This window comes from Hemitrygon akajei, chromosome 5, assembly GCF_048418815.1.
Source record: "Hemitrygon akajei chromosome 5, sHemAka1.3, whole genome shotgun sequence".
NCBI lineage: Eukaryota > Metazoa > Chordata > Chondrichthyes > Myliobatiformes > Dasyatidae > Hemitrygon > Hemitrygon akajei.
The window spans coordinates 26,175,976-26,203,251 of record NC_133128.1 but is presented as its reverse complement, the minus strand read 5'-3'; the positions used below and the strand labels follow the sequence as shown (position 1 = coordinate 26,203,251).

General features: G+C 40.7%; 1 protein-coding gene across 2 annotated transcripts in view; it reads right to left on the bottom strand.

The window, feature by feature from the left end:
* Nucleotides 1-306: 306 nt before the first annotated feature.
* Nucleotides 307-27,276, bottom strand: part of LOC140727564 (transmembrane protein 50B) — a 75,942-nt gene continuing 48,972 nt past the window's right edge. For both annotated transcript variants that reach the window (XM_073045052.1, XM_073045051.1), the window contains exons 3-7: nt 21,218-21,330; nt 20,619-20,686; nt 11,443-11,535; nt 7,567-7,624; nt 307-1,058 (exon numbers count right to left, since the gene is read on the bottom strand). In XM_073045052.1, the coding sequence (XP_072901153.1) occupies nt 1,013-1,058; nt 7,567-7,624; nt 11,443-11,535; nt 20,619-20,686; nt 21,218-21,330 (378 nt within the window). In that variant the 3' untranslated portion in view covers nt 307-1,012. The remainder of the gene's footprint in view (nt 1,059-7,566; nt 7,625-11,442; nt 11,536-20,618; nt 20,687-21,217; nt 21,331-27,276) is intronic.

The window sequence follows — 27,276 nt, the reverse complement described above, 5'->3', positions numbered from 1 at the left end:
GTATATGGTAACATATATGTATTTTGATAATAAATTTATTTTGAATTGTTTCGCTGTGGTTCAACAATTATTAATTTAGGACAACTTGCAGACTTTTTTTTGCTATGGTGGAAATAAGAAATTTAAAGTATTCATAGCAAAAGAACAACTGACCCAACTGAAAGGCAAATCCAAACAACGAGGGGAAAACAAAATCACACTAATAAAATCTGCCATTTGAAGACTTCAAAGAATCATTTTCTCCAGCATCACAAAGGAAACCTTCTTTCACAAGTTTTGTTAATAGAGAACTCAACAACAAGAAAATATAACACAAGGTTTATTTCATAAATATTCTCATGAGCAAATAAAAGTAAAGCTGATACTTAATAGTGGCATTCTTTCTTCAGACAGTAATAAAATTTGGAGCAAACATTCTGATTCAGTATTGCCTTTATGGCTGTTAAAATTTAAAACAATACAATAGGCATTCTTTTCTACAAATATTTTGTCTAAATCCAAAGTTTACAATGCTTAGGGGTGCAGATTTATTTTTAAGACTGAAAAGCAGCAATAATAATAAAACACATCCACGTTTTCTTCAATGGACTCAAGTAGCAGTCATATTACAGTTATCAGCTCAAGCAGTGCATCATTCACTGTTAACACGACTCATTAAAAGTTTCAAACATGGTTATCAAACTACAAAATTAAGCACTAGAAATTTACACCCAACAAATATGTTGCATTGTAGCATCTCAGTATTGTATGATTTATTCCAATGGAGTGAACTTTGCCACATTACAATGCATTGGCTGTATGAGGTTAGTGTTTAGCCCAGCAACAAGGGTGTGAATTTCTAAGCTTAGATGTTGGTAAAATGCAATGAGTTTTTCCAAGAATTATTTTGTAGATATTACTAAAAATTACTTAAATTACTGTTTGGCCAAAAAGTACAAAGCAATGTGTACTTGTAGGTTCTGTTTAAATGCAGAACATCCTGAGTCATCTCAGTGCTGAAATGGAACAGCTTTTATGCCCAAAGCTCCTCTGTTCTCCCAAATTTATAGATCAGGCTGCTGCAAAAGTAGATAAGGCAAGATGCTTAATAACTTTCAATATTCATGATTTTGGTGTAAAAGGTTTACTCACATTTAACAAAAAAAGTTAAAATATCATTATCAGAGCATCAAAGCAACACAAACTACTGGAGGAAGTCAGCAACATCTATGGAGGGGAATGGACAGTTGATGTTTTGGATCCAGACCCTTCATCTAGACTGAAAGATAGAAGAGACAGCCAGTATAAAAGAAGTGAAGGAAAGATATGGGGCTAGCAAGCAATTGGTGGATCCAGGTCAGAAGAGGTGATAGGTAAATGAGGATGGAAAAGTGGAAAGATGGAGGAGAAATTCTTTTTACAGAAATGAGGGGAGGAATTTCGCTAGAGGATGGTGAATCTGTGGAATTCATTGCCATTGAGAGCCGTGGAGGCCAAGTCATTGGGTATATTTAAAGCAGAGATTGATAGGTCCTTGATTAGTACTGGTGTCAAAGATTACAGAGAGAAGACAGAAGGATCAAGTCATCTGTGAAGCAGATTCAACAGACCTAACGGCCTAATTCTGTTCTTATGTCTTATGGAAATGACAACAAAAGCTGGAATATGACAGGTGGAGGTGACAGAGGGCTGAAGGTAATAGAATCCTATAGAGGAAGGTGGAGCATAGAATCAAGGGATGGAGGTGGGCAGAGTAGATGGTGTGGCTGGAGGGGGAAATAAACAAGATGATGGGATCTGGGGCAAGTGCGGGTAGTTCTGGAGGAAAGCGAAGAGGGGGAGCAGTTTACCAGAAGTGGCAGAATTCGAATTTTCATGTTCTCAGTTCTTAGCCATTTTAATTCTCCTCCCCATTCTCAAACTGGCATGTCTGTCCTCAGCCCTCTCTACTGTCACTGTGAGGCTAAATGCAAACTAGAGTAACGACGCCTTATATTCTGCCCGGGTAGTCTATAATCTGACACCAAATGACTCAATTATCAGTTTGAGCTTGTCCCATTCGCCTACCTTTAGCTCATATCCCTCTAGACCTTTCCTTTCCATGTATTTGTTCAAACATTCAGATTTATCATCTCTCTACTACTGCACCTGCCAGCTTGCTCCATGTACCCACCAACCTCTGTGTGGAAAAACTTGTGGAAAAGCGTCGGTGCGGGCAGCGGAGGGGGAGTAAGGAGTGCTCGTGATCGACATACGACTGGAGATCGGAGGATCAGCCGTTGTAGGTAGGCCGAGACCCTCGGACCTACCTGGAAAATACCCGAGGAGGAAGGTAAAGCTGCGCAAGCGTGGGTGACGTCAGTGGCGAGCGCGAGCTTTAAAAAGCGACCCACTTTCAGGAGCGGGCAGCGGAGTGGCAGGAGCAGAGTGCTAGGCTTTGGGTCAGCGGGCTTTGGTGCAAGAGGACTTCGACAAGAAGCCTGTTTTTCATTTATTCTGACTAATCTAGGATCAGGTAATGGGGGAGACAGTTAGAGCAGTGGTGTGCTCCGTATGCAGTATGTGGGAGGTCAGGGTCAACACAGTTGTTCCTGATGACCACACCTGCAATAGGTGCATCCAGCTGCAGCTCCTATCAGACCGAGTTAGGGAATCGGAGCAGGAGCTGGATGGACTACGGATCATTCGGGAGGCAGAGGCAGAGATAGATAAGAGTTATCGGGAGGCAGTCACACCGAAAAGACAGGAGGTAGGCAAATGGGTGACAGTCAAGAGAGGCAGGGGAACAGACAGAGAGAGAAGAGCACCCCTGTGGCCGTTCCCATCAAAAATAAGTATACCATTTTGGATACTGTTGGTGGGGATGACCTACCAGGAACAAGCTGCAGTGGTCCTGTCTCTGACACTGAGGTTGGACCCTTGACGAGGAAGGGGAGGAGGGGAGAGAAGAGAGCGGTATTGATAGGGGATTCTATAGTCAGGGGGGCGGATAGGAGATTTTGTGGGGAAGATCGGGAGTCTCGGATGGTATGTTGCTTCCCTGGTGCCGGGGTCCGAGACATCTCAGATCGGGTGCAGGTTATTCTCGAGAGGGAGGGCAAGAATCCAGATGTTGTGGTCCATGTAGGGACCAATGACGTGGGTAGGATGAGTGAGGGGGTCCTGTGTAGGGAGTTCAGGGAGTTAGGTGCGAAGCTGAAGAGCAGGACCTCCAGGGTAACAATCTCAGGATTGCTACCTGTGCCACGTGCGAGTGAGGCAAGGAACAGAAGGATTATAAAGATTAATACGTGGCTGAGAGGATGGTGCAGGAGGGAGGGCTTCAGGTTTGTAGATGGCTTTGTTCCAGGGAAAAGGTGGGATCTGTTCCGAAGGGACGGTTTACACCTGAACTGGAGCGGTACTAACATTCTTGCAGGGAAGTTTGCTAGTGCTTCTTGGGGGGGGTTTAAACTAAATTTGCGGGGGGCGGGGATCCAGAATGTGAGAGAGGATAGCGAGAGGAAGAATAAAGGACAGGTGGGGACTACACGGTTCCGGAATATTAAATGTGTAGTAGAGGAAGGTGGGGCGGAACAAGTAATAAGGAGGACTCATGTACAGAGGGATGGCCTAACGGAACATGGAGTTAAATGTGTTGAAAGAATAAGTAAATTTAAGAAGGACAACAAAATTCTAGGGGCGTATAGCCCAATGGGAGTTCGGGGAGCTGGGTTAAGCACAATAGGCAGCAATTCAAACAGAGAGAGGAGAAATGGGCTAAAAATTCTATATCTGAATGCATGAAGTGTCAGAAATAAGGCGGATAAGCTTGAAGCCCAGGTGCGAATGGGTAACTATGATGTTGGTGGGATAACGGAGACATGGCTGCAGGGAGATCAGATCTGGGAAATGAACGTACAAGGGTATACGTGCTATCATAGGGACAGAAATGTGGGCAGAGGGGGTGGGGTGGCCCTGTTGGTGAGGAATGAGATTCAGTCCTTTGCAAGGGGGGACATAGGGTCAGGAGAAGTAGAGTCTGTGTGGATAGAACTGAGGAACAGTAATGGCAAAAGGACCCGAATGGGTGTTGTCTACAGGCCACCAAACAGTAGCATGGATATTGGGTGCAAGTTGAATAGGGAGTTAACATTGGCATGTGGCAAAGGTAATGTCGCAGTAGTTATGGGGGATTTCAACATGCAGGTGAACTGGGAGAATCAGGTTGGTGCTGGACTACAGGATAGGGAGTTTGTAGAGTGCCTACGGGAAGCATTCTTGGAACAGCTTGTATGAGAGCCGACCAGGGACAAGACTATTCTGGATTTATTGTTATGTAATGAACAGGATTTGATAAGCGATCTCGCAGTAAAGGAGCCATTAGGAGGTAGTGATCACAATATGATAAGCTTTTATCTGCAATGTGAGAAGGATAAGGGCAGCTCGGAGGTGGCAGTGTTGCAGATGAACAGGGGAAACTATGGAGCCATGAGGGAGGAGCTGGCCAAAGTTGACTGGACGGATAGCCTAGCAGAAAAGACAGTGGAACAGCAATGGCAGGTATTCTTGGGAATAATGCACAAGGTGCAAAATCAGTTCATCCCCAGAGAAGGAAAGATTCAAAGGGGGGAAAGGGGCCACAGTGGTTGACAAAGGAAGTCAGAGATTGCATAGCATTAAAAAAAAGGAAATATGACAGAGCTAAGGTGAGTGGGAGGACAGATGATTGGGAAGTGTTTAAGGAACAACAGAACTTAACTAAGACAATACGGGGAGAAAAAATGAGGTACGAACACAAGCTAGCCAGGAATATAAAGGAAGATAGCAAAAGCTTTTTTAGGTATGTGAAGAGAAAGAAGATAGTTAAGAACAACGTTGGGCCCTTGAAGAATGAATTGGGTGAAATTGTTATGGGAAACAGAGAAATGGCAGAAGAATTTAATGAGTACTTTAGATCTGTTTTCACTAAGGAAGACACAAGCAATCTCCCAGATGTATGGATGGGCCAAGGACATAGGGTAACAGAGGAAATGAAACAGATTGACATTCAGAAGGAAACGGTGATGAGAAGACTGATGGGACTGAAGGCTGACAAATCCCCAGGTCCAGATGGTCTGCACCCCAGGGTACTAAAGGAGGTGGCCCTGGAAATTGTGGATGCATTGGTAATCATTTTCCAATGTTCCTTAGATTCAGGATCAGTCCCTGAGGATTGGAGAATGGCTAATGTTATCCCACTTTTTAAGAAAGGAGGGAGGGAGAAAACAGAGAACTATCGACCTGTCAGCCTGACATCGGTGGTGGGAAAGATGCTAGAGTCCATTATTAAGGATGAAATAGTGGCATATCTAGATAGCAGTGATAGGATTGGGCCGAGCCAGCATGGATTTACCAAGGGTAAATCATGCTTGACTAATCTGTTAGAGTTTTTCGAGGATGTAACCAGGAAGTTAGACGGGGGAGATCCAGTGGATGTAGTGTACCTCGATTTTCAGAAGGCATTTGATAAGGTCCCACATAGAAGATTGGTGGGTAAAATCAAAGCTCAGGGCATCGGGGGGAAGGCATTGACATGGATAGAAAACTGGTTGGCAGATAGAAAGCAAAGGGTAGCGGTGAATGGGTGTTTCTCGGAATGACAGGTGGTGACTAGTGGGGTGCCACAGGGCTCAGTATTGGGACCACAGCTGTTTACCATTTACGTTAACGATTTGGATGAAGGCATAGAAAATAACATCAGTAAATTTGCTGATGATACTAAGCTGGGTGGCAGTGTGACATGTGATGAGGATGTTAGGAGAATTCAGGGTGACTTGGATAGGCTGGGTGAGTGGGCAGATACTTGGCAGATGGCGTTTAATGTGAATAAGTGTGAGGTTATCCACTTTGGGAGTAAGAACAGGAAGGCAGATTATTATCTGAACGGTGTAGAGTTGGGTAAGGGAGTAATACAAAGAGATCTCGGAGTCCTTGTTCATCAGTCACTGAAGGTGAATGAGCAAGTGCAGCAGGCAGTGAAGAAGGCTAATGGAATGTTGGCCTTTATTACAAAGGGAATTGAGTACAAGAGCAAGGAAATCTTCTTGCATTTGTACAGAGCCCTGGTGAGACCACACCTGGAGTATTGTGTACAGTTTTGGTCTCCAGGGTTAAGGAAAGACATCCTGGCTGTAGAGGTCTTACGCAGAGAGGTTAGAGAGACTGGGCTTGTACACACTGGAATTAAGGAGATTGAGAGGGGATCTGATTGAAACATATAAGATTATTAAGGGATTGGACAAGATAGAGGCAGGAAATATGTTCCAGATGCTGGGAGAGTCCAGTACCAGAGGGCATGGTTTGAGAATAAGGGGTAGGTCATTTAGGACAGAGTTAAGGAAAAACTTCTTCTCCCAGAGAGTTGTGGGGGTCTGGAATGCACTGCCTCGGAAGGTAGTGGAGGCCAATTCTCTGGATGCTTTCAAGAAGGAGCTAGATAGGTATCTTATGGATAGGGGAATCAAGGGATATGGGGACAAGGCAGGAACTGAGTATTGATAGTAATTGATCAGCCATGATCTCAAAATGGCGGTGCAGGCTCGAAGGGCCGAATGGTCTACTTCTGCACCTATTGTCTATTGTCAATTGAAGCCCATGCTCTCTAGCTTTAGATTCCTCTCTCCTGGGAAAAAAGACTGTGACCATTCACCTTATCTATGTCCCTCATGATTTTCTGAAGATCCAAGGAAACCCCTCATTGCCTTCACTTATTTTGATCTTGGAAAAACAATACAGTCGGCCCTCCTTAACTGCGGGTTCCACATGCGCGGATTCAACCATCTGCGGATTGGGAAAACCCGTAAGTTCTCTCTCCAGCACTCGTTGTTTGAGCATTGTTCACCTCGCGTCTCATTTGTTCGCTACCTTGTTTCTGTGAAAAAATTGCTCCTAAAAAGCAATTAAGTGGTCAAAGCAATTCCTCAAAGGCTAAGAGGGAGCGTAAAGTGCTATCTCCTGCCCAGAAAGTAGAAATCCTAGATCTTTTGAAAAGTGGCATGTCGCTTGCTGAAGTGGTCCTCAGCCCTCAATCTCCACAGATCCTGACTTTAGTATTATTGACCCTCCTCCAAAGTGTCCTTATTCCCTAAACAAGACAGTGTAACAACTATTCACATAGCATTTCCATTGTATTAGGTATTATAAGTACTGTAATCTAGAGACGATTAAAAGTATTACTCATTGTTTGAGCATTGCTCACCTCGTGTCTCGTTCGTTCGCCACTTGTGAGCGAGAGGAAGGAGTTTAAAAGCCAGTAAGGAATGGCTGGCTGGCTATGTAAAGCACTACAGCCTCAAGATCATGGGAGAATCGGGATCGGCTGATGCCAAGGCGGCATCAGCGTTCCCAGAAGAGCTACGATGGTTGCGTCTGTACTGAACATGTACAGACTTTTTTTTCTTGTCATTATTCCCTAAACAATACAGTACAACAACTATTTACATTGTATTAGGTATTATAAGTAATCTAGAGATGATTTAAAGTATATGGGAGGACGTGTATAGAATTCTTAAACTTTCCAAGAATCTGCATAGTAGCTGCATTTGCCAAATGAAATGATTTGCTTACCTAAAAAATATTAGTGCATTCTGAAAGAAAACAGCCAGGCCTGGATAAACGTTAGCCTCTGTAACAAACAAACATGAAAATTTGCACAAAAATATATCAATTTAAATGGAAAAGTTAGATGGCACAGACTCTGATTAAACAATTCTAATAAATTACAGCAGGAATTGTTGCTTGTATTGATGTTGTAAAGCAATTAACCACAAAAGCAAGCGATGCTGAAAATGCTCACTTGCATTTGAAGATTTCACTCAACCACTTGTAAGCACTTCCTGTTTATGTACAATTGAACAAAATCTTATCAAGTCATGCTGTGTACTTCCTTGGAAATGAAGATTTTACCTCAAGTGGGACAATTCACTTCAGATTTTCACCCAAGAATAAATGCTTCTTGGATAACGCTTTGAAACTCACCACCTAGAAAAGTGACTGGTACAAAGGAACCTCACGTGCAAGTTCCCACCAGTTAACTAATATTATAAAGTGGAAATATTCACTTATTCTCACTGGATCCAAATCCTGAAACTCACTTTTAACCTTATGTTACTCCATCTACCAAGTATTTTCCCCACCCATTCAACCTGTTCAAATTTTACATTCTTCCCACAGTTCACACCTACTCCCATCTTTGAACTCTTAGCACATTTGGGAGATTCACATACAACACGCCCATTAAATCACTGACAGACATTGTGAATAGCACAGTTCTAGTATCGAACCCTGCAGCAATGCATCATTAGTCATTGCTTGCCATTCAGAAAGTGACCTCTTTCCTGTCCACAAACTAGTTCTCTGTCCTCATCCCACTACAAGTTTTAATTTTTCACTCCATTCCCTTAGGTTCAAACTTGTTAAAGCCCTCTGAAAGGCCAAATGTCTACAGATTTACCCTCATCCATTAAAGTTTACTACACCCACAAATTTTTTTAATAACAGACTTTGGCATTTCTCCACTACCAATGTTAGGCTAACCGACCAATATTAAAATTCTCCATTTTTAAAAATGGAGAGTACATTTGCTACCTTCTGATTCATTGGAACTGATTTGATGTCCAAAAAAATATTGGAAATTACCTACCAACACATCCTCAATTTTCTGAGGCTGTTTAAATGTTCTAGGATGCACTCTATTGACTGGGGAGATTTACTGGTTTTCAATCCCATCAACTTTCCTAACATAACTTCACTGCTAAGACAGATTCACTTCAATTACTCCATTTCACGAGTTTATAGATTCCCCAATAATTCTGGGTTAATTGTGCACTCCTTTGTGGAGACTGAACCAAGGAATTTGTTCGACTGTGCTGCCATTCCTCTGTACCCCATAATTTCCCATTTCTGTGTGTAAGAAGTTTATATTTGTCTTTATATATGTACTCCGCTTACATATTAATAGGAACTTTTACAGTAAGTTATTAATGTTCCTTGCAAGTTTACCTTCAACTCACTTCCTCCCCCCCCCCCCCACCACTTTAAAATTAATCGCTTGGTTCTTCTTTTCCCAGTCCTTTGGTTTGCTGCTTTCTAGGCCACTTCATATAGCTCTTCCTTAGATCTAATAATTCTCCTTGTTAGCCACAGTTAAGCTAACCTTCCTGCTTTGTTTCGACACTAAATGAAAAAGAACAATTGTTATCCTTTATCCATCCACTGAAGGCCACAAGAAGTTTGGAGATAAACTGCCAGTCCTATTATCTGAGGGAATTGGGCTCATACAAAATACCAAATGAGCAACATTGTTCTTCTCAATGTTTTTCACATACAGTAAATCTGTTGAGATGCAATTTAAAGCACAATTATTAACGTAAATAAAACTGCAATGTTCAGCTAAACAATAGCAAAAGCAATACAGATTTAGCAACCCTTATCCAAAATCTTAAAAACTCCAAAACCCAAATTTTTTTTTGAGCACTGGCAGGATGTCACAAATGGAAAATTCCACAATGTGTGGGGAAAGTTCCTAGGCAATGCACAGATCTCTGTGCACCACAGTTTGGTGAAGTGACCTCACATATATTAGTTAACAGATAGTAGTTAATGAAGTATATAGAAACATTACATTTCTATCTGTAGCAATGTAGAAAATGCATAAAAAAACTACCGGTAATTAAAAAAAGAAAAAAAAGAAACATTACATAAAATGAACATCTCAATCAGAACTGAAAGAGTGGATTCATCACTGGGGTGAACGTATGCCGTTTAATCATGAAACCAAGATCTATCACGGTTAACTGAAAATTGAAGGTAATTGTGAATATTCAGCAGGCTGATTGCAGAAATTTAAAAGACACAGCATTAAATTTGTAAATCTTTGTAGTAATAAAGTGTCTGCTGACCACAAAGCAGCAGACAAATTCATTGATGAGTTGGCCAAGATCATCACTAATGAAAATCTGACATGCTGCATCAGTACATATATGTGATGAACAAGTGTAAGATAATGACTGCTTACTGGTAACACATAAATTCAGAGTAGGGAAGGATGGCGTTGCCAAACAGCCACTGACTGTCCACCTGGGTGGCCAAAGTAGTGATAGCTTACCTTTCTGATGGTTTAATGCAGGGATGGCCAACCTATGGCGCATGCGCCAGAAGTGGGGCATTGGATGATTAGAAGTGGCGCATTGCACCCCAGTGATAATAATAAAAAAGTAAGCCTACTCATGCAAAAAGTATTAACCAAAAACCGATTTGTAGAAAAAAAAACCTGTAATAGGAATTCAAGTAGCTTAGAGCTACAAATGGGTTTTACTGAGAATAAATCTAAAACTTAGCAATTATTTTTAGCGATTTTATTATTTCGTGCACATCTTTTGACGAATGTTATCTTCTTTCACATTAATTTGTTTCCAATTTTTAAAAAAAAGTTCAATGAGTCAAACTGGGAAAGAAGGACTTTTATTCTGAAGTCGTTTCATAACTGTTCAATACACTTTTGATACTTGTTTGATCCCGAGGCGCCAGGCACCTGCACCAGCGGTGCATCGCAGGTTTTTGCCAGTCAGTTTACAACTGACACTCGTGCGCTACGGAGTTGTGCTTTGTTCGTCCCTTGTGAACATTTGCAGTTTTGTACTTTTGCGAAAATTAAGCCTTGTTTTTACATTCAGTTACCCATCACAGTGCAAAAGAAAAGCAGGAAGTGATAGTAAGCCTGAATTCAATGAACTGTGGGGAAAATGAGTTCTTATTTATAGTGGGTCTGCCAGGAAAACCGTTGTGCATTGTTTATGAAAACACTTTCTCACATAATAGAAGACATGATCTTAATAGACACTATAAAACACAACATCAGACTGAAATAGGAGGAAAACTGAAGCTAGTGCTTGGGTCTGAGTTACAGAAAGAATATGTGATTAAGAAAAAGGAAGAAATCAAAAGAAGATAAAATATATTTGTTGAAAGTATCATTAAGGTAAGTAATGTTTATCTTGTTTTTATATTAAATCAACATATCATGTAAAAATGCTAAATATGTCTATATTAACGTATTTTTACAAGAATTGAGTGGGGGTACAAGAATTGAATGGGGTACAAGAGTTGTATGGCACATCTGAACTCGTGCGTGAAAAAATTGACGCATGGAATGTAAAAGGTTGGCCACCCCTGGTTTAATGTATACATTATTGTTTCATGCAAAAAGTTATTGAAAATATACAAAACTACTTTCAGGGCATATGTACAAGCTGTACATGTAGTGTAAATGGATTTCATGTTTAGACTTGGGTCCCATCCCCAAGGTAGCTCATTATATATATGCAAATAATTCAAATTTCAAAAAGATCTGGAACACTTGCGGCCCCAAGCATCTTGGATAAGGGTTGCACGACCTCAACCTAAGAAGTTAATTATCAATTTATAGGACCAAAAAAAACTTACTTGGTACAACGTATGCCCCAAATAGGATCCACATAGAAGCTATGAGAGATCCAAACATCAGCATGAAGCCAATGAAAAGCCAGATTCTTGCACCTGTAGAAAAAAAATGCAGAGAATCAGTACAAAAATCATTAACAGGGCTGCATTTACTCTCACTCTGTTTGAACAAATTAGATTAGATTAAACTTTATTGTCATTGTGGCGAGTAAAGGCCACAAAGCCAATGAAATGCAGTTAGCATCTGACCAGAAATGCAAAGAATAGTGTTCTTTACAAAACAACTGTGAATATAAAGTAAGTGCTGCAGCACACAAATATTAAAGTATTGAGACAGAACAATATGGGTGCAATACTGCTTAGCGCTGTGATGTGAGGTTCAGCAGGGTCACAGCCTCAGGGAAGAAGCTCTTTCTGTGCCTGCTGGTGCAGGAGCGGAGGCTTCTGTAGCACCTACCAGATGGGAGGAGAGTAAAAAGTCCATGGTTAGGGTGAAATTACCTATATAAACTTTCCCAAAGGCTGGAGAACATTTGGACAAAACTGGAATGGCTGAACAATGAAAAGACAGAATTTATTCAATCAATATATAGCTGTAGAGTTCTGGAGGTAGATTTGGGAGGGCAGCAGATAGTTGTGAATGCAGGAAGATAATGAAAAGGACAGATTCTAATAAAGGAATGTGAATGAAGTGAAAGAATCATCCACGGAACAGGTTTTGAAGGAAGGGGAGTTACTGGTGACCTCCTTAACTTAAGCCACAAACGTTTTGTCTCTATCTCAACAGGGAACATGTCACAGTGTATTTTAGCTGTGTCAATGGTGAATGGAAAGGAAAGGTAGAATTCTTAGGGGGCTTTGGTGAAGAGGAGAACACAAACGTTTGAAACTGACAGACAGTAACTAGAACAGAGTAAAAGGAAGATCAGGCTAATTTAGTAACACAGCCCTGAAGAGCAATTTAACAGAGATCTGTATCTTGTAGGATCAAGGCCAAGGGTAGAAAGGAAGCTCATTTCAGAAATGAATGGGCAGAGGAGGGAGCAAAATAGAATTGTGGAAAAATTTAAAAAGTGAACAGTTATGGATGAAGAAGATATAGCTGGAAGTTGGAAGAGAATGTTACAGCCTCGCAAGAAACTCAGATCAACACCAGAATAAACATCTTTAGTTACTTCTCGAAGTTGTCTTCATTTAGACCAATGTACTGTTTAAAATGTAAATACACTTTTTAAAATGCAAGGCATTAAAAAATTCCCATCTGAACAAATTAATCAAAGTGATGTATATTTATTTAGATCACTTGCTTCATGCATCTTTCCAAATAATTACTCTTCCATGAATGAGTACATCTGTACTCTGGGAAAGCACTTATCTGTTATCATTAAAACTGGTCTGTAAGCAGTGACAACTCTGTTGCTGCCATAAGCATATAACTATTTTTTGAAAACCACATCCTTTTTGCCCCAGACAGCCACAGACTCATCTGCTCTCAAATCACATTAACGGTCAAATTCACAGTTCCATTCTTCTTTTAAAGATGCTCTAGCAGAAACCACAATAATTTATAATATGGATAATTTCACTGGCATGCTTGTCTGGTGAAGCAGTGAATGTTTCAAATGAATTAGAGGGGCTATTTTAATTTAAAAAAAGTCATTCTGGGATCTGGCCATTGTTTGCAAAGCCAGAATTTACTGCCCACCTTCAAATGCCCTCAGCCCATTCATAGGCACCACCATTGACAGCATCTAGAGGAAGTGCAGCCTCAAGGCACAATTTATCATTAAGGACCCCCATCATCCAGGCTGTGTTCTTTTTTGCTTTTGTCGTCAGGCAAAAGGTACACAAACATCTGAAGTTCTACCTACAGACACACAAAATGCTGGTGGAACACAGCAGGCCAGGCAGCATCTATAAGGAGAAGCACTGTCGATGTTTTCAGCCGAGACCCTTAGTTTCAGGAGCTACTACTTTCCTACAAGCATCAAGTTCTTGAATCGATCTGCACAACCCATATCCTACCTCAGCAACAAAGCCTCTTGCACTACCATGGATTGTGTGTCTTTTCTTTTGCACTAATATCTTGTTATGCAGTCTTTTTTCCCCATTTTGTATAGCATCATTCAAACAGATAAATAGTATCAACTTTCTTGAAAGGCGTTGGGAACTGAAGAATATTCCCACACTTCTAATTGCAGACTTGCAGATGGAGGAAAAGGTCTTGGGATAGCAGAAGTTAGGATACCCAGACTCTGACTTAATCTTACAGCTGTAGTGTTTTTGTGGCCAGTTCTGACTAATTTATCCAAATAGTTGGATAAATATACTTTTGTATATTTGTATTTTTGTATATAAAAAAAGTTTTATATACTTTTTTAAAAATTATATTTCACTGACTATAATTTATGTATTTCTAGCATGATTTTTATGAATTTTTAATAATTATACACCATAACTTTCACAATTGAAAACAATTTCAATAACAATTGAAAGTGGCTTTTGTCTTGTCTGGGCTAGTTGTGGATAATCTACTTGGAAATTTGAGTCATATCCTGTTGTAAATTCCTAGAAATCAAATCCATCATCTACACCTAATGCAATCATTTCAATTCAAACACGAATATGTACTGTGATGTGATATATCTGAGCTGCTTATAGTCCAGCATTCTTTAAATTTGCTCAGGAACAGAATAAAGATCAGGCCAAGTTAAAGAACATGAAGTCTGTGCAAATAGGACTTAAAAATTGATAGAACAATCAATGGAAGGCAAAAAGCTTTAAAACAGCAAAATGTACGAAAACTGGAGGCCATAATCTACAGTGTGGAACTAGTTATTCTTGAAACAGATGAAACCAATGCCAAATAAAGAACAGCTACATATAACAACACCAGAAAGGCAGCACCAAATAAACACAATCAGCAGAGTTCCAATCCGGTTCAATATAATTTTTAGGGAAGGGAATCTGCAGTGATTAACCAATCTGTCTTAAGTGAAATACTGAATCCACATTAGATTTGACTCTCAGCTGTCCTCAGGAGTGGTCATTGTGAGAAGCACCGTTGCAAAGTGAAAGGGCTGTGCTTGAGGTGTAAATACAAGACTTCAAGAGGCTTTAGTGCACTTCAGCATGCTTTTAATTCACTTCTGTAAAAGACATTACACAGTAACACTTTAGTGAACCAGTGAGTTTTTGAAAAGAACAATGTGGGAACTGGGGTCCTAGCCAGTAGCAGGGATGTGGGAACTGGAATAGGAAATGTAGGATCAGCGATAGGATGATTAGGAAGGGAGTGAAGGAGCAGGGGCCCACCCAGGTGAGTGAAAATTACAATCATCACCATATCAGCCAGATGCTGAACCATCCAAACAATTGAACAGCAGGTTGTCAAGAGTTGTACTATAAATGCACAAGTATTTTTCCTCACCTCATTAGCAAAGTAGGAATTCTTCTATCTATTGAATGATGGTAACATGTATATTTTGTGGTAACATTAAGGAAAACACTCAAATGCTTTCACTTCATATAATCAATGTCCATGTCACTAGCATTCATGGTGTACAGCTGAAACAAAGCAATCTTCAAAACAATGTTGCAACATGAATTGCAAGAATTGGGTGTTAAAGGTAGAGACTGAAATTGAATGGACGTTGTGAACGTCTAACTCTTGATGAAAGTGGCAAATTCCTGGGAACTGCCTTCGTATTTGATGGTAGTTGCTATAGATTTCAAGAAACTAGGCCTGTGTAATGTTCAAAGTCTGAAGTTCAAAGTAAATTTATTATCAAAGCACTGTATGTGTATGTCACCATATACTACCTTGAGGTTCATTTTCTTGCAGACATTAGAACAAAGAAATAAACATAGAATCAATGTTGAAAAGAAGATAATCTGTGCAAATACAAAAATATAAAGAACATACGTATGGAGTCTTAAAAATTAAATCCATAGGTTCAGTAATCTGACGGTTGAACAGTAATAATTAAATCTGCCAATTTAGGGGAAAAAAGTTAAATGCACATATTATTACTGTCCCAACAGTATAATACAGACATCAGTGATAGTTTATTTTAGGAGAAACATTATATACATGGGTCATTCATACCACAGTAAAATACAGAGAAGCAGCTGGGGTACACAACCCAGTTGAAAAGAAGTTGCTTTAGGGTGTGATAAAAATATACATATTGGTCAACATTTAAGAACAGAATGGCCCAAATCTCAAATGTAAACCAGTCATCACATTAAACATTCCTCTTTCCAGATACTGACAGATTTGTATTTTAAAACATCTAACAAATAATGAGAACTTTTAGCCAAATAGTGGTGAATTTGTGGAATTCATTACAGATGGCAGTGGAGGTGAAGAAGTTTTAAGGGAATCGAGGGACATAAGAAATGATACTTGGATTCTTGAAAATAACGGGTTAAAATTAAGTGCCAGCTTGTGTGTGCTCTGTTCTGGACAGTGTGCAGAGGTTGTCCTTTGCTAAGGAATCTGCCTTCAAATTGTTTCGATTAACGACTCACAGCTGTCCCTTTGGGAACGACAATGAGGGCTGACTCCACACACCATGTCTCACAGTTTCGCACCACTGAACTAAGCTCCCTCGTTTCTAACGAAAGGGAGTAACTGACTCCCTTAGATAAGTGACTCTCTTATCTAAGTAATTGAGTTTTGCTCCAACACACCTGGTGAAGAATCCCAGTTTCTCTAAGTGCTCTTTGTTTCCTAGTTCTATAAATTGTAACGTTTCTGCATGTTAGACAGAAGCTCATCACGAGCCGCCAGAGAGAGAGAGAGGGGTATTCTGTCTCCCCGATGCCTGGCTCCGAGCTTCTCGCTGGCTGAGTTCGAACAAATAAACTGGTGAGAGGATAAAGTAAAGAACTGTTTGTGGTGTGGTTATTTGGTCCGGCAAATTTAAGTTTACAGAGGCCAAGTCACTGGATATATTTAAAGCAGAGGTTGATAGGTTCTTGATTTATAAGGATGTCAAAGGTTACAAGGATAAGACAGAAGAATGTGGTTGAGAGGGGTAATCAATCAGCCATGATGGAACAGCTGAACAGACTTGATGGGCTGAATAACCTGTGTCTCATGGCCTAAAATCAATATTCTCCAAATCATCACTTGATGGTTCTCTGGCTTTGATTTCAAAGTGGAATCAACCAAGTGCCCATCTGTACATTTTCTACTGACATTAATATTTGTTTGAATTCCTATTGCAAGTAAATACCTCTACAATAGGTGTGCCATCACTCTTCAATCATGGAGCAGGGAAAATTATTTGAAGAGAGATGAATGACTAACAGGTAAAGCTACTATAAGCACTTAATTCCCATCAGTGAAAATATTACACAATATAAGAGCAAAATTACCAGGAAGATTCAATTTTTGACCTGCTGATTCACTTGTTGATTTTTAACCACAGGAACAGATGAAGTCATGTGTGATTGTTCTTACAGTAAATCTTGTTCAAAATTTACTTACATGTTTGTTATGCAAGAATAGGATCAAGCTAGTTTGTAAACTCTACCTGTTGCAAGGAAACACTCGGGAGTAAAAAAAAACAAGTAGTTTCTGGTTCCAGAAAACCAGCAGGGCACAGGGGTACAGAAAGTGATTTGTTCCTATGACCTCCATCCAAACTAGTTACCTTCCCCGCACTTCAAACTCTAATCCCCTTTACACTTCTCTCTTTGATCAAGTCAAGTCACTTTTTATTGTCATTTCGACCATAATTGCTGGTACAGTACACAGTAAAAACGAGACAACATTTTTCAGGACCATGGTGCTACATGAAACAGTACAAAAACTACACTGAACTATGTTAAAAAAAACACAGAAAAAAAACTATAGACCTACCCAGAGCTGCATAAAGTGCACAAAACAGTGCAGGTATTACAATAAATAATAAACAAGACAATAGGCACAGGAAAGGGCAGTAAGTTGGTGTCAGTCCAGGCTCTGGGTATTGAGGAGTCTGATGGCTTGGGGGAAGAAACTGTTACATAGTCTGGTCATGACAGCCTGAATGTTTTGGTGCCTTTTCCCAGATGGCAGGAGGGAGAAGAGTTTGTATGAGGGGTGAGTGGGGTCCTTCATAATGCTGTTTGCTTTGCAGATGCAGCATGTAGAGTAAATATCTGTAATGGTGGGAAGAGAGACCCTGATGATCTTCTCAGCTGATCTCACTATCCGCTGCAGGGTCTTGCGATCCAAGATGGTGCAATTTCCGAACCAGGCAGTGATGCAGCTGCTTAGGATGCTCTCAATACAACCCCTGTAGAATGTGATGAGAATGGGGGGGTGGGAGATGAACTTTCCTCAGTCTTTGCAGAAAGTAGAGACGCTGCTGGGCTTTCTTTGCTATGGAGCTGGTGTTGAGGGACCAGGTGAGATCTCCGCCAGGTGAACTCCAAGAAATTTGGTGCTCTTAACGATCTCTACCGAGGAGCCTTCAATGTTCAGCGGGGAGTGGTCACTCCATGCCCTCCTGAAGTCAACAACCATCTATTTTGTTTTGTTCACATTCAAAGCCAGGTTGTTGGCTTTGCACCAGTCCATTAGCCGCTGCACCTCCTCTCTGCATGCTGACTCGTCGTTCTTGATGATGAGACCCACCACGGTCGTGTCATCGGTGAACTTCATGACGTGGTTCGAGCTGTGTGTTGCAGCACAGTCGTGGGTCAGCAGAGTGAACAGCAGTGGACTGAGCATACAGCCCTGAGGGGTCCCCGTGCTCAGTGTGATGGTGTTGGAGATGCTGCCTCTGATCCGGACTGACTGACGTCTCCCATTCAGGAAGTCTAGGATCCAGCTGCAGAGGGAGGTGTTCAGGCCCAGTAGGCTCAGCTTTCCAATCAGTTTCTAAGGAATGATTGTGTTGAATGCTGAACTGAAGTCTATGAACAGCATTCGAATGTACGTGTCCTTTTTGTCTAGGTGGGTTAGGGACAGATGGATGGTGATGGCAATGGCGTCATCTGTTGAGCGGTTGGGACGGTACGCAAACTGCAGGGGGTCCAGTGAGGGGGCAGCAGGGTCTTGATGTGCCTCATGATGAGCACTTCATGATGATGGGTGTGAGTGCAACGGGATGGTAGTCACTGAGGCAGGACACTGAAGACCTCTTCGGCACGAGGACGATTGTGGCGGCCTTGAAGCACGTTGGAACGGTGGCGCTGCTCAGGGAGATGGTGAAGATGACAGTAAGAACATCTGCTAACTGGTCTGCATATCCTCTAAGCACTATACCAGGAATATTGTCTGTATTGATCTCCTACTTACCACAGTTTTTCAGTGCAACACATTGTGCTTAATGCACTGAAATGCAGGTTAGAGTTACTGAATCAGAAATCATTCAACATTGGTATCAACTCCTACACATGGTTTGGAGGATTTGATGGGAAATTAACTTGCAAAATAACTTAGCAAAAGAAAACAAAAGCTGTGATTTTCTCAGAGGTTAACAAAAATAACTTACTTTCAATGTATCTTAAAATTGAGTACAGGAATAATTTTAATTTTTAACCACTCACAAGTTCTACTTACCTGCCCAGAGGTGCAAGATCAATGCATCAAACTGCACTGTCTAGTTTCAGAATTGATGAGATGAACACTCTTTTTTCCCCTAAATATAGATGTACTGCTTTTAAGTTTCAGTCTCATTTCATGAGAACTGCTCACAAAAAAAAAATTGAACCAGGTGCTGAAGTTATTTTTAAAAAAATATTTTCAATCATTCTGTACCTATGCAAAATGCAAATAGTTTTCACTTTTTGATATATTTTTCTCTTTTTAGGATCTCGGTACTCTTTCCTCACAAACCATAAGAGCAGAATTAGGCTATTCAGCCCATCGAGTGTGCCCTATCATTCCATCATGGTTGATGGTCTCTCTCAACACCATTCACCTGACTTCTCACTGTAACCTTTGATACCATTACTAATCAAGTGAATACCAATCTCCACTTTAAATATACCCAACGAGTTGGCCTTCACAATCATCTGTGGTAGTGAATTCCAGATATTCACCACCATCTGGCTAAAGAAATTCCTCCTCATCTCTGTTCTAAATACATTACTTTTTCCAGTTCACAAGTAATTTCTTTGGACATAATATTTTTAAACAGTTTTGAAAAATGTTAATCATTCATCACTCCCTTTCTCACCAATCCACTGGAAGAAACAAAAACATTACCTCAGTTTAGTATCTTCAGTGAACTGTAGAGCAAGACGGGCCGTCTATGGAAGCAGATATATATTCTTGATCTCTTGACTTTTCTTTTTATTCCCAAGTGAGATCAGGCTTTCAAATATACTTGTAAGGGGGTTTCTTCTCTTTCTTTGTTACTGCATATGTTAATCAAAATGGCTTCTTTGTTTTGTTAAAAGTAGGAATACTTCTTTGTTATGGTAAGTGCTTTCTCTTGCAGTTTGTCTGGGTTTAGAATTTACTGATAACGAGAATTGTATTCATTTGTTAACCAATTGGGATTAATGTTATTTTCTCTCTTCTGAGTCTGTAAATTAGTGTTGGCGGGCTTTTAGGGAGTTGGCGCGAGGGGGTGAGAGAGAGAGGGTGCGATGCTGTAAACTGGGCAACAGAATGTACCCCGAGCGGGGGTCCAAGGCCTGGAGGTTCAGCAAGGAGAGGCGACGAGGATAGATGTGCTTGGTTGATCACTTCAGGTGGTCCTGAGCTGCGAGTTGAGGAGGTCTGAGGGATTGAATGGTGGCCAGAAGACTTCAGTAATTGAGCTCCAATGGTTGTGCACGAAGTGGTTTGGACTTTGATAAGTTTGGCGCCTTTTCTTTATTTTATTTTCCTTCATATATACTGTATCGTTATTAATCACTTAGTTTTAGTAATCTCTATAAAGTGTAATCATTTAATCGCATATGGTGTACTGTCTGTTATTTGGCAGGGCGGGGACATCACACAGCATCCACACAAGCTGACTACCCAGTTTGGCGGGGCCGAAGGCTGCTCCCCCTAGACGGAAGCGAGCTGAGCGAGCCTGAGGCTAGCCAGGGGGCTACATACTATTGCCTTGGTTACCCATTTGCAATGTAACAGGGATTCTGTTGCCATGTCACTGTGAGGTAATTTTATTTTTTAATGTTCAAGATACAGTAACCACTAAAAATAAAGCGTTAAACAGCCATACCTGTCCTTCCCAAGCAGCCTTCACTGTATCCATCACCTCGGACCTGCCCATTAGACACAGCATTGATCCTAAATTGGAAACAAGTTTTATTATAAATGTGGAATGCAGTGATAAATTGTAACATAGACATTTGCAATCTATATTATCACAACTTCGGCAACCTGCATTACTAGATTGAGAGTTAAGACAGCAAAGTGATTAATCCAGGAGTATGAACCAATGGTCCAGAAATAAGCTCAGAATTTAAAGGTTACACTTGTAACACCAACATGGTAATGTGAACTTTCTGCACATTTCCTAGCATGTGTTTTATACACATAAACTTCTGACTCTGAAGTGCCAGCATTGCTACAAGTCGCAACTGACACTAGTACAGTACTGTGGTCATAAACTTGAGATTCTGCAGACACTGGAAATCCACAGCAGTATGTTGTAGGAACCCAGCAGATCATGCAGCATCTATTGAGGGCAATAAACAGTAGATGTTTTGGGCCAAGACTCTTTATGACGACCTTAACCTATTAACAAACTTCATATAGCACATGTTGAAAGCTAAATCAACAATCAATCAAAAACAGAGTATTTCAACAGGAACTTACATGAAGAAAGCTATAGTTGACATAACGCCACATGTGTGAAAAGCATGGTTCATCTCTTTATTTGTTGGGTAAACAACTGCAGCATCTATGATTATCCACCAACCTGTGAAGAACTACAACAAAAAAGTGCATTAAGAGATCTGCACACATAAATTATACTCATTGTCCCAAGCCAGATAAATGGCACCAATTGTAATCTTATCCCAGAACCTTTAACATTGTGTAAAATGGCAAGGGCAGTTTAAAGATATTAGCCTAAATCTCAGTGGTAAATATAGTGTTCATATATATGTTCTGTTGTTGAGTTTGAAATATTTCCTCATGAACCATTTTGCCCATTAAATCTATGCTGGTTTACTGAATAAGGATCAACTTTACCAAAAACACGAGAAAATCTGTGGATGCTGGAAATTCAAGCAAAACACACAAAATGCTGGTGGAACACAGCAGGCCAGGCAGCATCTATAGGGAGAAATACAGTCGACGTTTCGGGCCGAGACCCTTCATCAGGCCTGCTGTGTTCCAACAGCATTTTGTGTGTCAACTTTATCATAATCAGGTTTATTATCACTGGCATGTGATGTGCAATTTGTTAACTTAGCAGCAGCAGTTCAACGTAATACATAATCTAGCAGAGAGAAAAAAAACAAATAAAATAAATAATAAATAAACAAGTAAATCAATTACTTATAATGAATAGATTTTTAAAAATGTGCAAAAACAGAAATACTGTATATTCAAAAATAAATGAGGTAGTGTCTAAAGATTCAATGGCCATTCAGGAATCAGATGGTGGAGAGGAAGAAGCTGTTCCTGAATCACTGAGTGTGTGACTTCAGGCTTCTGTACCTCCTACCTGACGGCAACAGTGAGAAAAGGGCATGCCCTGGGTGCTGGAGATCATTAATAATGGATGCTGCCTTTCTGAGACACCGCTCCTTGAAGATGTCCTGGGTACTTTGTAGGCTAGTGCCCAAGATGGAGCTGACTAGATTTACAACCTTCTGCAGCTTCTTTCAGTCCTGTGCAGTAGCCCCCCATACCAGACAGTGATGCAACCTATCAGAATGCTCTCCATGGTACAACTATAGAAGTTTTTGAGTGTATTTGTTGACATGCCAAATCTCTTCAAACTCCTAATAAGTATAGCCTCTGTCTTGCCTTCTTTATAACTACATCGACATGTTGAGACCAGGTTAGATCCTCAGAGATCCTGACACCCAGGAACTTGAAGCTGCTCACTCTCCCCACTTCTGATCCCTCTATGAGGATTGGTATGTGTTCCTTCGTCTTACCCTTCCTAAAGTCCACAATCAGCTCTTTTGTCTTACTGACGTTGAGTGCCAGGTTGTTGCTGTGGCACCATTCTACTAGTTGGCATATCTCACTCCTGTATGCCCTCTCGTCTCCACCTGAGATTCCACCAACAATGGTTAGATGGTCAGCAAATTTATAGATGGTATTTGAGCTATGCCTAGCCACACAGTCATGTGTATACAGAGGGTAGAGCAGTGGGCTAAGCACACACCCCTGAGGTGCGCCAGTATTGATAATTAGAGAGGAGGATATATTATCAGCAATCTGTACAGATTGTGGTTTTCCAGTTAGGAAGCCGAGGATCCAATTGCAGATTGAGGTACAGAGGTCCAGGTTCTGCAACTTCTCACTCAGGATTGTGGGAATGATGGTATTAAATGTTGAGCTATAGTCGATGAACAGCATCCTGATGTAGGTGTTTGTGTTGTCCAGGTGGTCTAAAGCTGTGTGGAGCACATTGAGATTGCGTCTGCCGTTGACCTATTGTGGCGATAGGCAAATTGCAATGGATCCAGGTCCTTGCTGAGGCAGGTGTTCAGTGTACTCATGACCAACCTCTCAAAGCATTTCATCACTATTGATGTGAGTGCTACCAGGCAATAGTCATTAAGGCAGCCCACATTATTCTTCTTAGGCACTGGTATAAATGTTGTCTTTTTGAAGCAAGTGGGCACTTCTGCCCATAGCAGTGAGAGGTTGAAAATGTCCTTGAATACTCCCACCAGTTGGTTGGCACAGGTTTTCAGAGCCTTACCAGATACTCCATCAGGACCTTCCACCTTGCGAGGGTTCACTCTCTTTAAAGACAGCCTAACATTGGCCTCTGAGACAGAGATCACAGGGTCATCAGGTGCTGCAGGGATCTTCACAGCTGTAGTTGTATTCTCGCTTTCAAAGTGGGCATAGACATATACACCATATATATGTATTAGGAATTTGCTGTGGTGTGTTAGCACCATATGTGGTGGTTCTGACATCTCCTGACACCATTCTTCTCCTTTGCTCAGCTTTTCTCTCTGGATCTATCTCGATCCTTGCTTCTGTCCCAGTCCTAGCTTCTCTCTCTCTCATTCTCACTCTTATTCTTCGTTCTAGTTTGTGCACCTTGATCTTGGGAAGGTGCATTTAGTTCACTGCTCCCTTTTCTATCTGATCTCTGCTTTTGGTTTCAGCATCTACAAAATCATCTGATGAATCCTGTTTTCATATCTCTATTGACTCCTTTCTTTTTTGGCCTTCCATTCATCCAGCTGGGCTTTGGTCTTTGCATCTACTTTTGCAAGCAGCTTTTTGTCTCCCACTTGAAGTTCATGCAGCAACCTTAATGCATGCAGAGTAGATTCCACTTCTTTATGCTCACAAAAATTGGATGCTTGCAACTTTCCTGAGGCTTTTTGAACTCTTTTCCAGCTTAGAACTACAAAAACTGTTTTGTAGGAAAAACCAGTTTTTCCTACAAAAACTGTTGTAGTCAGACAACTGCTTTTGTCACTTTCATGATTTCTCTGAGAAGCAAGATCCTTCCTTGGTCCAATATGCTTTCCAACCAGAGGTGTAGAAGTTGGCATCAACAGCTGTTTGCCCTCTGCTGGGCAACAGTTCATGGAGCCTGGCATGGAGACAGTTGTAACATCATCCAACATCCTTCTTGATTACCTTTAGGATGACTTTATTGTAAGGGATGTGGCATGCAAATGGTGGATGGATCTCCAATCAAGTTGTACTTGTCTCAGCCAATCACGCCCTACAATGCTGGCCATCCTGTTTTTAACCTGCTCAATGTGGCTTGTTGGTTGTTGGATTTCACTGACACGAAAATCATTCCCACGGGAGTTACCTTTTCTCCAACACAAGTTCTTAGTAAGGATATTTGCAGGCTTCAGTTTAGTACCTTTGCAATGTCGTTCAAACTCATTTTGTGGAATGACTGAAACAGCTGAACCAGTATCTAATTTCATTTTAATTAATTTGCCATTCAATTCTGATGCAAGCCATATTGCTTTTCACACTGTAAATTTCAAGACTACATAGTTTTTCATCAACAGCATGCAGATCAGTGCTCCTTTCGAAACTGTAACTTGACTTTTTAAAGCTTTCTTTTCCCTGTGCTGTCTACTTATTTTTTTGTCAGCCCAACATGTTCTTTGTATGTGTCCTACTTTGTTGCATTTATTCACCTTTAAATCTGCACAAACAGTAACACAATTTGTTCAGCATGTCTGGTTTCTATTCAGACATTGCAATTTTGTTCACATTCACTTTCAGTCCTGACTGCAACTCAATTGTCTGCAGTTTCCATTGAAACAGTGATTTCAACTGGTGCTTCAACTGTGAGCTGTGCTTCAGTTAGGAACTGTTTTTGAATGCTTTCTTGAAAGATTCCACAAACTAAATGATCTCCTAGTGTATCATTAAGCCCATTACCAAAATGACAATGTTTAGACAATCGCTTCAATTCAGCGACATACACTGAAATGGACTCCTCATCCTTTTAATTCTACTTACAAAATCTAAAGCATTCTGCAATCAACAATGCCTTTGGTTCTGCACGTTCCTACACTACTTTGACAATTTCAGCAAAGTTCATTTCTGCTGGTTTGGTGGGAGTAGTTAAACTTTGAAGCAAACTATATGCCTTTAAACCCAATGACTTAGCAAAATTTGTACTCATTTTACTTCAGTTATTTCACTTGCTTCAAAGTATTGTTGAATTAGCTCATTATGATATATAAACATATTTCTGTTATCTTCAGTGTAATCAAACATGTCAATTTTTCCAACACAGCCAGCCATTTCTGCATTACGATTATTATCATCCAGTACTCACTCTTTATGAACCTGTGAATTCCTCCATTTACTGCCTTTTTTTAAAAAAACCTGACAGTCTGCACATGCTGGGGCTGTGTGTTTCTACTCAGCGGCTTTTTTGGTTCAAATGTCTTGCTGCGCTTCAAAAGGTCAATAGCTGTTTTGGGTTCGTTTTAAAAATACCTTGATGCCAGTGTTATGTTTCGTAACTTCAAAACATTAAACAAACTCAGAGGAGGACACACGCAAAAGGATATCACATGGTCACAGAGAAAATAAACTTCTCATGTACAGCACTATTGAGATTGAAGTCAGAATGCTGGTGCTGTGAGATAAATGGAGCAAAACAGCCGGAGGGATTTGGGCTCAGTCAATATTTTAAACTCTGACAATAACTGGGATCAACCCCTTAGTTCTCAGGTTGTGAGAAGAAATGAGAGGAGAACTCATGGAATTATTGCTCACACTGTTATCCAACAACCCCTAGCTTAAAAAAATAAGTAATTCAGAAGAATGCATTTAGCTACGGTAAAATTTCCACATGTTCAAATAATCTGCCAATATTCAACAGTAACCTCACATGGCTATTGTGAAGCTACTCCATGGATAATGAAACTATTTTAATCCATGTCCCAACTTGTGCACTTGTCACCATCTCCTGCCAAAACCAATTTTTCTCTGAAGAATTTCTTTTCTAGTTTTGTTTGAGCAGTATTTTGATAAGACACATAAATAGGCAGAGAATGGTATAAAAATAGTATGTCTAATGCTGAATGGCTAGTTACAATGAGGTTAAAGTATCAGTAGATATTACATTATTTAATAAATTGTGTAGTTACATAAAATCAATAGAAGTGATTGTTAGTGGACTCTGTGCAGTGAAACTGGCAGTCTGTGTTTTTAAGAGACAATGGTATCCAATTATTTCAGTGAAATTACTTGTATACAATATTTTTATCTCTCAGGACTTGCTCTCAATTAAATTAAACAATATTTTTGGAGCCCAAGGCTATAAGGACAAGGTTCTGAAAAGTGAATTCAGGGAGTTAGGTGTGAAGTTAAAGGGCAGGATCTCTAGGTTGTGATCTCAGGATTGCTACCCATGCCATGTACTGGTGAGGGCAGAAATAGGAGGGTTATACAGTTCAGCATGTGGTTAAGGAGATGGTCCAAGAGGGAGGGCAGCAGATTTTTGGATTATTGGGCCCTCTTCCAGGGAAGGTAGGACCTGTACAGAAGGGCAACTTGCACCTCAACTGGAAGGGACTAATATCCTAGTGGGAAAGTTTGCTAGAGCTACATGGGCGGGGGGGGGGGGGGGGGGTGGGGAGAGAGACTTAAACTAGAGTTGCAGGAGGATGGGAACCACAGTGCCAGAACAGATAGTGGAGTGGTTGTGGAGTTGTGGGGACCAATGTTGTTAAGACCTCAAAGTCAGGAATCAAAAGGTTGAGCATACTGTGACAAAGATCCTGAGCTGCAAGAATGCAATGCAAGAAATATCGTAGGAAAAGCAGATGAGCTCAGAACATGGATCAACACCTGGAATTATGATATTGAAGCCATTAGTGAGACATGGCTGCAGGAGGGGCATGGCTGTCAGCTCAATATTCTGGGGTTCCGTTGATTTGTACGCGGCAGAGCGGGAGGGATTATCGGGGTAGGAGTGGCGATACTAGTTAGGGAAAATATCACGACAGTGTTCAGTCAGGCAGACTGGAGGACCCATCTAGTGAGGCGTTATGAGTGGAACTAACGAATAAGAAAGGTATGACCACATTAATGGGGCGATATTACAGATCACCCAACACTGAGGGATTTAGAGGAGCAAATTTGCAGAGATCGCAGAGTGCTGCAAGAAACATTAGGTTGTGAAAGTAGGTGATTTTAACTTTCTACATATTGACTGGAACTCCCATATTGTAAAAAGACTA